Source organism: Natrix helvetica (genome assembly GCF_964273705.1).
Source record: "Natrix helvetica genome assembly, chromosome: 4".
Classification (NCBI taxonomy): Eukaryota; Metazoa; Chordata; class Lepidosauria; order Squamata; family Natricidae; genus Natrix; species Natrix helvetica.
Window position 1 is genome coordinate 113,272,378 of NC_138550.1, and position 13,212 is coordinate 113,285,589.

A 13,212-nucleotide genomic window follows, 5' to 3' on the forward strand; every position below is an offset into this window, starting at 1 on the left:
TTGCTAGCTGCAGTTCAGCAGTTCAAATCTCACCAGGCTCAAGGTTGACTCAGCCTTTCATCCTTCCAAGGTGGGTAAAATGAGGACTCAGATCATGGGGGGCAATATGCTGACTCTGTAAACCAGTTAGAGAAGGCTCTAAAGCACTGCAAAGTAGTATATAAGTGCTATTGCTATTGATTTCGACCCTTGTTACCATTGTTCAGTTTTGGTTCTTCATCAGAGTAGATGCATAGCACAAGGAATGAGTTACCAATATTTTAGCTGGGTATTTTATTATGTTAAGTAGTGGCTAATTTGCTCATCATTAATTTTTAATGAAGCTGATTAATACTAAATCCTTTTACCAGTAAGACAGCTCTAGGGCCCTGCATGGTTCATTATTTTAATGTGGCTTTGCCACAAGGAACAATTATTTTTTATTCTTCTTAAAATATAGACACTGATTGCACATTTGCTAATTTTTACTCCGAATTCTTCCTCCTCCTCTTTGCACCTTCTCTCGCCTTTTGTGTCCTTCTCCTCTACTGTGAGGAAAAAGCAAGACCAAACATGTAAACAAAAACACACCTAAATCCACTTTTTGATCTTTAGATGTTGCAACCTTTTCTGTAAGGCAACTTTCAAGTTGAATGAATGGCAAAAAGTTTAACCACTAATTAACTGGCACTAAAATTTAATTGGGCCCAAAGGGTGAAGTACTCAAAATCTATTAATTACTTTTCACAGCTTTTTAAAGCAACCATAGTGGAAGAATGATGACTTATTTCAGAAAGGGCAAAGAGAAACATACATTAAAATGTGTGTATCCATAAATGTGGTATCCTTTTAAAATGTGCACATGCTATGCAATGGTTTGACTTTTTAAAAAATCAACAAAAGAGTAAGGAAATTCAAATATTTTTAATCTGAAGGCCAAAAAAAATGACTGCAGAATATTTTGACCCACATAAAGGATATTGTACATAGAAAACGATGAGTGGCTTTTTCAGTGAACTTCTACAGTGAATTTATAGCCATTCTTGATAGTTTCCCTTTGAATATGAATAATAGACTAATCCTAACATATCAAACCTATGTTCTATTTATTCTGACAACCTGGTTGTGAGTGGAGAGGAGACTTAGCTCAGTATGCAATGTGATTATTATTCACTATGGCACTTGTATGCCTACTAAGAAAAGACAAGTTCCACACCTGGAATGATTAGAAATGAACTCAAAAATAAAAATATTCTAAATATACAACAATAATAAGATTGCATTTCAAATGCTGTATACATTTCTGGTCATGCACTTCAGAAAGCATATGATAGAACTGGAAGAGAGGTTTTTTTTTTAAAAAAAACCAACAAAATTATTAGGAAATAAAACAACTCTGATATAGAAAAGATTACAGCTTTGGGTGCTACTTAACTTAGAGTCAAACAAAGTAATGGAGGCAAGGTGAAGATATATAAAATCAAGCATTCTACAGAATATGCAAATCCAGAGGTTTTCTATAGTGTTATAACTTTCACATGATATAAGAAAATACAATAAGAATAAAAATAACATATTGAAATATTGAATAACTAAATAATGGAAGATTATAACAGCATAAATATGGGTATTATTATTAGAACCATATATGTGTGTTAAATGTAACAAATATGATTAGTAATATTTTATTTGTAGTAAAAGGAAAGACACTCAGAATATGGTGATTGGCATAAAAATAACATTGAAATATTGAATAACTAAATAATGGAAGATTATAATTCAACCAAAATATGTGTTCTATTACCAGAACTATATAAGCTTGTCAACTGTAGTAAATATGGTGACTATTATTTCATTTGTACTAAAATGTAAGACAGTTGGGTGCCACACTGTTCACTCATTGATATGTTTGTAAAAAAATAAAAAAAAACCTTTAAAAAAGAAAATACAATATTACACAAAACAATGTTAAACTGTAGGGTATGTTGCCATAACATGTGGTATTAGCCAACAATTTGGAATGTTTAATAGAGAGCTAAATAAATTCATAGAGAGTAACTCTAAGTCTGGTTGACTGTATGGTACTTCCTTGAATCACTGGTAATAGATGTTAAACACCCAAGGTAGAGGAGATCTAATGCCTATGAATTTGCCAAAAAATATAGAATTGGCTACAGAATGCTGGACTAAACAGATCTTTGGTTTGCTCCATAAAGGTTCTTTGATCTTCTGCTTCAAAAATCCAGAAGTAGGATCAGGGTCAAAGCTGGACATATGTGTAGAGGCCATGTATAGAAAATTAAAATTAAAGTATAGGTTATGCTTGGAGATATTTAGTTCTTTCAGTCCAGAATTTCTGTGATTTGTTGGAAATAGATCAGAAGCAATGTGAGAGTAGAACATGTATCATTTTGTAATCTCATTGCACTGGGACAGAAGTAAAACAGCTTCACTTGGTTAGACAGTGGTATAGATGTAAAACTGGATATCATCAATGATATATAATATCACCCATTGGCTTCAGGGAAATATTGAAAAAGAAGGGAGAGAGACAGTAAATTTCAGGATCCTCTTGTTTGTTGTTGTTTGACCTATCATTTCTTGGACTTAGCATTTTTTAATATTTGTCAGCCCAAATGTCATATTCTACAATTGTTTGTCTTCCTGAATCAGAAACAAACAAACAAACATGTTTGGGCAGACAAGCAATGCATCAGTTCGCCTGCAACTGGAATGCCAGATTTTGTGCGTTAATATTTCTATTAATATGAATCTCAACCTAAAAAGCATTGCTGACTGTGTCTGTCTTTCTCTCTTCTTTTACTTCATTTTGAAAACAATGAGCTTTACTTGAATGATGTTTTCAGATCAGCTTATTACTCTCTTTTTTTCCAGCTGAAGTCTGATTTAGACAAACAAAATAATTATCTGAAGGATAAAGGTCCACAATTCTTGGATGGGCCTTATGAAGCTACAGTTCCTGAAATGTCTCCAGAGGGTATGGCATGTTGTACTTAGCTCTTTTATTGATGTTTGTGAGTATTGATAAAATAAGTATTGCAGTTGCTACAGGAATGTTTTTTTTCCCAAGTATCCAGACTTCACAAGGATTTCTTATTTCAAAGATCCTGTACATTCCATTATACCCTGAGGTCAGTGGTGAAATTGAATTTTTTTACTACTTGTTCTGTGGACAGGCTTGGTGGGCTTGGCAGGGGAAGGATATTGCAAAATCTCCATTTCCATCTCACTCTGGGGTCAGCCAGAAGGTGGTATTTGCCGGTTCTCCAAACTAGTCAAAATTTCCACTACTCTAGAACTGTCAGAACCTGCTGAATTTCACCCCTGCCTGAGATTGGATGGTGAGGTTGGTGAGGTTGGATACACTATTTGATGAGGTTGGACACACCATTTTTTTGACTTCTACCTTTTGGACATTTCTGCTTCTTTAAAATAATCATTCAATGACATTCTTTGCTGATTTGGTCTAATAAGGACCAGTGAGTGAGTGGCCTTCTAGAATCTCCTCCCCACAAGCCTCCCTCCCCAAATAAAACCCTTTAATGTAAATTCCCAGGGCTTGAATGCAGAAAATCCTATCTTTCCTGATACCCTGAGTCTGAAAAAGATACACTTTCCCTCTTTAGAGACTTGTAATCTGGTTTACTTAGCTGTACAAGTATTGATAAGAATGTAGAGTTAAAAAACCTAGTTTGTTTCATCTAGCTTGAGCAGTCTTACTGAAAATGGCAAAAGACACCTACCGGTAATTTGGATGAAATTTGCAATTTTTGTTGTTGCTGTTGCCTTTCCAATTTGCACTGGATTCAACTTACAGCTCCATCTTTCTCTGTATGTCTTCTCTCTGTTTAATTTTTGCTTCTTAGAATTGGTATGGTTTGTATTTGGTTGCTGTAGATATATCTGGGCAGTTTTATGAGGTTTTGATCCAGTATAGATCACTCAGTTTCTGACAATTTTCAAGATAATTGATGCTGTAATGAAGAGGAAGGGGAGTGAAAAGCGGCATCCTACACTTAAAGTGTATTAAAATTAATTTCAGTTATTTTTCAGATGCTGTTGCATCTATAACACATATTTAGTTCCAGGAGATGTTGATTTAGTTATTGCTCAGATTTCTAAGCCAAGAAACAATTGCAATATATATTTTTTGAAATTAATTAAATTAATTGGGGAAAAATCAAGGTAATAACAGAAAGCAAGCCATATCAAACAACTAACAAAAGCACAACAGAGATATGAACATTTAACTACCTTCTGAAAGCTCTGCATGGAAATTGCTAATCTAACCTCAGAAGTGAAGCTGCTTCTTGACACAAAGGCCACCACATAAAAGATTAAAAATATAGAATAGAATAGAACTCGTGTATTTGACCAAGTGTTATTAGACACACAAGGAATTTATCTCCAGTGCAGAAGCTCTTAGTGTACAATATGGATAAGAGATACTGTAAATATCTCCATATCTATATCCCATAGCCTTATCTAGGAGAGGAACCACAGTTATCTCTTCTCTAAAAGAACAAAAGGACAGGGAGATTCTCCTCAGAAGAGACAGTCTAAAACAGGCCTGTCAAACTGGTGGTCCACGGGCTGGATGCAACACACACAGGCCACACCCACCCTGGCTCCGCAAAGGAAAAAAGTATCGGGATACATCATGATATGTCTCATGACACTCATGGTCTAAAACATAGCTCAGAGACAAGAAGGTAATCTCCAGCATTTTAACTAAGTGCCAACTTTGCAGCCACAAGTAGCAAAGGTGTTACTCTGCTGTTATTTTGGCACTGCAGTTTCTGAGTGGTCTTCAAAGATAGCCCTAAAAGATCATGTTGTAGTAGTCTAACCTAAAGGTGATGAAACTATAGATCACCATCACAAAGATCTCTTGTTACAAAAAGGGATACAACTGGCCAGTGGTGGGTTTCAAATAATTTAACAACCGGTTCTCTGCCCTAATGATTTCTTCCAAAAACCAGTTCACCTAACTGCTCAGAAAGTTAACAACCGGTTCTCCAGAAGTGGTGCGAACTGGCTGAATCCCACCACTGCAACTGGCATATCAGTCGAAGGAGGGGAAAATTGTTCAAGAATCAATATCAATGCACCTTTGTTTCAAGATTCAGCACACTATCTGAAAGCTTCCTCCTCCTCCATGTACATTTCATTAGACTCAAGGAAACCATAACAGTAAATGATGCCTTTTGAAAATGGAACTGCATAGTATTCCCTTAGGCATTTTTCCAAAACATAATTCATGTAGCTGAAATGTAGCTGATTAGAATGCACCATATGTATTAGTCATTTTGGTGGACCAGAAGTTTCATTTAAAAGGCTTCTTTTTTTAAAAAAATCCCCATAATTCTCTTTTAGCTTTCATGATATTCATATTTAGGGTTTTCAATAATGCTTTCAAATGTTTAGAAGCTGATTATGAAAAACACTACATGAATGTGACAGTCACAAGTTCTCAAATTGGAAAAAAAATGTGGCTGCTTTAAGAAGTCACTCATTTAAAAAACATGCAGCTGTTAAAGCTCCAGATGATTCCCACCCCCCAGGAATACAGAGAAGCTTGAAAAAAAACCATTCTTTTTCATGATCTCTTCAGAGGCGCGTCCATTCTATTTTCAGCAACTGTCTCGACTGTTAAAATGATTTAATTCAAGATGGCACACTGACTTGTAAAATCAAGTCACTGGGCCTCAGTGAAGCTGACATGAACCCAATTCAGCTGGCTGCTTTCCTTCGGCAGGGACCTACATATGTAAAGTACAGATAGAAGCTCCTTGCACCTAGAATGAGGCAGTGTGCTTCTACTGATCTAATGCTTTGAAGGGGGGGGGGATATTTCAGCCTGGAGTGCCACTCAGTCGCACATTTCAATTAAAGCTTCATCAAATTTGAGTGCATTCTCCAATTAACATCACTAATTAACTAGGTATCCCAGTGATTGAAGCCGGATTAAGAGTTTACACTGTTCTTCTAATAAAATGGCACACACCTAGCATGACATTTGTCTATTTTTAATTATTACATTGATATCCTGCTGCAATCATGAAAGAATCCCAAGATATGCAACTCACAAGATATATAGTAACAAAACATTCAACAGTAAAGGAAAAGGCATACAATAAATGCAATGCAGAGCATTTAATAGAGCAGCCATAAAGATCCCAAAAAATGCTGTGATGCGTGTATATCTACAAAGGTAAGAACCATGCAAGCCATGGTGTTCCCTGTGATATTCTGTGGAAACAGAAGTTGAACTTTGAAGAAGTAGGATAAAAAGAGTATTGATACTTTTGGATTTTGATGTTGGTGGAGAATACTATGGACAGCCAACAAAACAAACAAATAAATCACTGAATTAATCAACCCAGAGTTCTCACTCAAAGCACAAATAACCAAGTTCAAATTATCCTACAAACTAAAAGTTATGGGAAGACATAACCCTCTGAAGAAGGCTTTAATACGGGGAAAGACAGAAGGAGAGTGATGAATGAGGATGACCAGCAGCAAAGTGGATGGACTTGGTTACAGTGGCTATGAATACACAATTGGAAGACCCAAAAGGTCAGGTTAGAGACTGGTTGTTATGGAGAACATCAGTGTATGTGGTTTTAAAATGTCAATAGTGACTTGATGGTACCCAATTAATCCATTAAAACATCCACAGTTAGGTTAAAATTAGAAACATATGCTTATATAAAGCATAAGCAATTCCAGTAGCCAACTATGTATGTATGTATGCATTTATGTATGCATTTATTTGTAAAATTTACTGGCTGTCCATCTTGCCTCAAGGTAACTCTGGGTGGCTTGCAATCCAGAAACGTATGCCCATTTTTCAGCTGTTCATCTTATTTATTAATCAAATTTATATGGCACCCATCCAGTGGAAGGTTTTAAACATTTTACTACCAGTTCTGTGGGCGTGGCTTGGTGGGTGTGGCATGGGTTGGTGGGAGTGGCAAGGGAAGAATACTATAAAATGTCCATTCCCTGCCACTCCAGGGGAAGGTTACTGCAAAATCCCCATTTCTTCCCGATCTGCTGGGACTCAGGAGGCAGAGAATAGTTGGGGGCAGGACCAGTCAGAGGTGGTATTTACCGGTTCTCTGAACTACTCAAAATTTATGCTACTGGTTCTCCAGAACCTGCTGAATACCACATCTGCACCCATCTCATGAAAGGGCAGCATGCAACAGTCCAATAGAACAATAAATACATAAAACAATAATTACCTCAAACTATTATATAATAATGATTATTTTAAAAATCATTAAAAACTAAAAGCAGAACTAAAATAAGAAAAGAAATAATAGATGGGGGGATATTAATAATAGTGGAAGCCACCTTATGAGGTCACCCATCCCTGGAGATGCCAGGCCTGCCGGCACAGGTGGGGCTTAAGAGACTTTGAAATGATGGCATTGTAAACTGTTTAGAGTGTGCTGTAAAGCATTATGGACTGGTATAGAAGTCGGAGTGATATTCCTATTATTAATATGATCCTGTAGGCAAATCTATTGCTAAATCATAAAGGGCTTTATGAGTTAAACATTTTACATTAAGCCCAGAATGTAAGCAATGTGGACGCTGTAGCATGGATTGTCTGTAACACATAATGGAAGTTGTTACTTTAAAGAATGCCTGGGGATTTTCTAATGGTTTCACAGCAATCATTTTCCCTATCAACTTTTTTTTACAGATAATATCTGTTTTTTTTTTTAATCATTTGGGGGTCTCCTGATGAATTTATACGTAAAACATCCAGTAACAGATGGAAGAATGTGATACTCCAAGCCTTAGCAAATGCTGTAGGTCTTCTTTTGCCTGACAGGGAGGTTAATTTGTATTTAAATTTAAACCCTGTTTGAGAAATGAGTTGGATATGAGTTTTTCTCATAGTGATCTGAGAAAAGAAAAAGAGAGAGAATGCTAGGGAATATTTTCCCATGGGTGTAATCTCTCAAAAGGCCGTTGGGATAGTATCAGAATTAGATCCAGGAGACAAGACAATTCCCGGGTAGAGATGAAATTGTCTTCAATAGATGGATTGTAGTATCTGTTCTTCAGTAGAAAATGCTCATTCCAGACCTCAAGGATATGAAAAGCTATCAGAATCCTGTTTGAGGATCATAGCTGCATTACTTGTTTGGCGTTTCTTTCTTTCTTTCAAACCATACCATAGGTATTAAATTGGAAATTGATACACGGCAATTGCTTTTTTTTTTTGCCCTGACCAGAAGCTTATATTACTATCTTTTCACTCTACTGCAATTGGAAAATTAAAAGAATAGAGCAGCTCACATGCATACACGAGAGCATGTATACTTTCAAACGCAGAAGGTATATATTAAAAAAGGGACTATTATTGCATAAATAATATTGGGGAGAAAGGGAAAAAATCATGCCTTAGCAGCTTGACCATTTTGTATCCATTTTTTCTTCATTTTACTGATTTACAAACTGTATAGAGATTCAGGCTGGAGTGCAATAAAACATAATTTTAAACAACCCATTGTTCCTTAGCTTAAACAAGCTAAGGAACTATGGGGATAGCCAATAAATGTTAATAGCAGTATTAAAATTACTGACAACATCAGTTTAAGTTGTTTAACCTGAATTCCATTCATCAGGTTTACAACTTCCATGGAGAATAATAGTAAATCTGAATGTAATTCAAGTATCGTTGCTAATTTATTTATTGCAAAGGGTCTCCAATGACAGATATATTCTGCTTTCCCATTTATGATTAATTGTCATATTCTAGTTTTATTCTTAAATTAAAACCTGGCTCATAAGGAGATGTATTCTCACTAAGCTTTCATTAAAAATATTTTTTTCCACCATGTAGATAAAACAATATGATTTATGCAAATGGGAGTAGGACTAGACTAGGACTGTCCAATCTTGGCAACTTTAAAACTTGTGGACTTCAACTCCCAGAATTCCTCAGCCAACCCTGCTGGCAGTTGAAGTTCCTAATTCTTAAAATTGCCAAGTTTAGACTCTACTGTACCATACCGTTTAAGATAAGGACATCAAAGGATATGAAAGTAGGATATACCATAGATATATCCTATAGATATAGGCTAGAATCCATCAGGAAGATGGATTCCATCAGGTAGAATCCATCAGGAATTCCATCTCAAACATTACTGGAGCTGGTGTCTTATATTCAGTTATCTGAAAAGGCTGTTCTGCCCTCTATAGGTACTGTAATAATTCATGCTTTATAATAAAGGGCAGTTGTATATTTCAGAAAACGGTCCTTTAGATTTCTTTATTTTTTTCAAACAGTCACTTTCAGCCTTGGCAAGTGTTTTGATCTCTTAACTTTTACTGTACGATGGTACATTTAATACCCAGTCTTCTACATAAACATGTGAAAAAAGGGGGAAATTGAATTGTCTTTTTAACTTAAAATTACATTTAATGTTTCATTTTAGGTATTTTTTAATCAGAAAACATTTTTCTTCTAAAGTTTTTTTTTTTTTTGCGGTTGCTCTTAAATTTTCTTTGTAAAGCAAACTTATAAATATATAAAAAAACAATTATTATAAACAGGAAGCAACTTGTTTACCCTCATGAAGGTCTTTCAGATTTATCCCCTTTTCGGGTTTGTTCTTTATATTTCCCAAGAAAATATGGTCACTGTATCTGTAGGTGATGCTTCTAAATGGATTCATTTATCTGCCCAGGTCGGATGGCACAGCTTTGCCTCATGATATGAACCTCTTCAATGTGTTTTATGTCTCCTGAAAGCTCCCAAGAGGCTCATGCGCCAAAGTGTATTTCAGCTTCTTTCCATATATTATTGGAATCTTCTTCTGGAATTGTCAGTGAAGACAGCAAATGTCATGAAGTGGCACATTATTTTACTTGTAGAACCAAAGGTGCCATATTGATTTGTGAAGCACCTTTAAAGCTTGTTATAGTCCAACTATCATTGCATCCCTGACATTGTTCCATTTTTATGACCAGAATGGCCCTCGTTCCTCATATAAATGCAAAAATGCAGAAGAGAAAACAGTTACAAAGAAACTCCATCTTACTGCCATGGACAACCAAAATCAGCTTCCTTATTTATTCACAATGTGGGATTCCATAAAGGACAGGTGTTATAACATTTGCACATCACTAAATAAATGGATAACATTAAGACAGTGCTTACTTTCACCTAAAGAAAGATTCATCACTCATGAAGTAGGGAACTCCACCAAGAATATCAGCAAGTGACTTTTGCAGATCATATTTCATGTTCTAAGGTAAAGGTAAAGACATATGTGCTAGTCGTTCCTGATTCTAGGGCGTGGTGCCCATCTCCGTTTCAAAGCCGAAGAGCCAACACTGTCCAAAGACATCTCTGTGGTCATGTGGCTGGCATAACTAAATGCCGAAGGAACACAGAACGCTGTTACCTTCCCACCAAAGTTGGTTCCTATTTTTCTACTTGAATTTTTTACATGCTTTGAAACTGCTAGTTTGGTAGAAGCTGGGACAAGTAATAAGAGCTCACCCCATTATGCAGTGCTAAGGATTTGAACCGCTGAACTGCTGATCTTTCTGATCAATCAGCTCAGTGTCTTAGCCACTGAGCTACCGTGTCAAAAAAAAATCTATTATTAAAGGACTAATATTATAGAATAAATAGAAATGTAACAAAATATCATAACCGAGGTGAGCAAATCTCTGTCCAAAAATCAATATTCTTATAACAGCTGGATCTTTCGTCCAATGTTTTCTCAGGTACCTCAGTCATTCAGGTGACGGCAACATACCCAACAGGTGTTCGTCTGATTTACAGTATTCTTCCAGAACAACCTTATTTTTCTGTGGAACCAACTTCAGGTATTGTTTCTTTTCTAAGTTAAGTATCACCAATAAATCACTTAAGTATATTGCAGTCTATAATTTTATTAGATTCATTTTTAGGAATACTTCAAAAAGCAAATAAATGAGATTTAATTCAGTAAGATTATAATTTATTTATTATTTATTTGTTTGATTTGTATACCGCCTATCTCATTTAGAAAATTGGAAAGCCACATGTACAGTATTGTCCTGACCTAGACTTAAAACTCCGTCAAAAACCCCTTCTATTAATTTACTGTGAATTCTGCTCATTCACATACAGCAAAGTCTTTCAAGGGAGATTTTACCTTATCTGGCATAGAGAGCTGCCAAGCTGATATCTGCAAAACTTGGCAAGGTGTCTCAGAGAGTCACGAGCCCATTAAGCAAACTAGTTGTCTCCTGTAAACTCCACTTCCCTTTTACTCATCTTTTATTTCCTCTGGGAGGGGCCATTCATCGTCCACCTGTAGCCTTACTCCCAAGTTGACCCCTGTTTTTTAGCTGTTCCCTTCGTCTGGCAACTCTGTGCATGCACATACTGAGAACAGCTGTTCGGCTGCCTCACTGATGTCAGACTTTGAAGGCAGCTGATAACTGGCATAATGCTCTGGCCCCCTCTCTGCCTACAACACAGAGTCCTCATCAGAGCCTTCCAAAGACTGGCCCATGTTCCTCACCAACCTCCTCACTGTCCAAATCTGCTGCCAAATCTGCTGCCAGCTCCTCTGGCCGCTGGCGAGCCACAACAAGTACTATTTACTGAATCAAGGGCTTGCCCTATTGTGATCTAGTTTCAATCTAACAAACTTCCTGGGTAAACAAACGTATACTATCCCAACATTTTGGCTTTCCTCCCATATTTAATAAATTATGAAACTGAATATAAATTATATGATTTATTTCACTATGCAGAGATGTAAGTTTACTATAAAACAAAATATCCTATACTATAAGTTTGAAATTTGGTCTCTAAAAGACAGTGAGGTTGATAAATATCATCCAGATCATTTTAAAATGCAAGAGTATTTGGAATGCTATGTGGCCATGACATTTCAAAATAATAGTGTAGAATGCAAATCAGAGCTAGCAAGATATTGAGGTTCTAGGGAATTTACATTTGTGGAAAGAGTATAATGTTTGGAAGTCTGCATCTTAGAAGCTATATTAGGACAGAGCTATAAAAAATAAAGTGAATATGCCTGGTTTTTCTTCTTTATTTAGTATTAGAATTCAGGTAAACTCTAATGAAGCTGAATGGGAGAAATCCAGGTCATACCAAAAGGAAAAAAAAAATCCAGGTAGCAATTGTTTGGATAAAGCTATTGAGGAAAACACTATTAATAATGATCATTATCACATTTATTGATTGGTCATTTTTAATTTATGTATAAAATTAACATAGCCACCCAAATTTGACTATATTTAATCTTTGCTCTTACATCACATCTGGTTGACCACTGGAGAGAAGCAAATTATAGTAGTAGTGTTTTTGGTTTAATCCACAAGGGCTATTCTCTGTTTTTACAAAAAAAAAAATAATTAAAGATTATAATTGCAATAGTAAAAACTGATGCAACCCAAAAGAAAGAAGAGTAGAGAGAAAATAAAAAGTGCAAAGAAAAAAAAGAAGAAAGAATTGTTTATAGTAAAGAAAAAAAAAGAAATACATAAAGAAGTAACTCCCATAAGAAGTATAAGCAATATTGGTAACATTTTACTTCCTTTTAATGTGTAAATAATGATATCTTCATCTCATGGCCCATTTCTTATTTATAAATAAATTCATACAAAATTGTCATTTCAGAAAAAGTCTATTAAAGGTTTGCAGAAAAAAGAATAATAATATATTTTAACCTTGGTCAAATGATCTAATTTCTATTCTTCCTTTTTATTTATAACGATTTTAATCTTTAGTCCATTCAAATAATGTCAGAGAATTTGATTTATTTGTATTTCTTTTTTATTCCTTCTCACAAGATTTCAGCCAAGTTTTGACAAATTTCTTTTGTAAATCCAATATAAAAGAATTTATCCAGATCATGCTCTTGGTTTATCGTTTGCCACAAAATGGTTGTTCTCTGCTTGTGTTATATTTTATAGGTGTGGTTAGAACGGCCTACCCAGGGGACAGAGAAACCCAAGATAAGTATTTTGTTGTTATCAAAGCTACAGTTGAACAAATTGGTGGACCTTCAGGTACAACAACAGTGACTATTAATCTCTCTGATGTTAATGACAATCCCCCTCGTTTCCAGCATAGTAAGTTGAATGTATTTTCATCATTATTTACCATTTGAATACCCATGCATAAATATTGCATTCCTAGTATGTTAAACAGTAATT

At 35.5% G+C, this 13,212-nt stretch overlaps 1 protein-coding gene across 1 annotated transcript in view; it reads left to right on the forward strand.

Annotated features, from left to right (window-relative positions):
- The window catches only part of LOC309392127 (cadherin-19-like), an 82,539-nt gene that overhangs the window by 34,963 nt on the left and 34,364 nt on the right, over positions 1-13,212 (forward strand). The window contains exons 3-5 of the mRNA XM_081953120.1: positions 2,875-2,977; positions 10,762-10,863; positions 12,970-13,128. Coding sequence (XP_081809246.1) covers positions 2,875-2,977; positions 10,762-10,863; positions 12,970-13,128 — 364 coding nt within the window. The remainder of the gene's footprint in view (positions 1-2,874; positions 2,978-10,761; positions 10,864-12,969; positions 13,129-13,212) is intronic.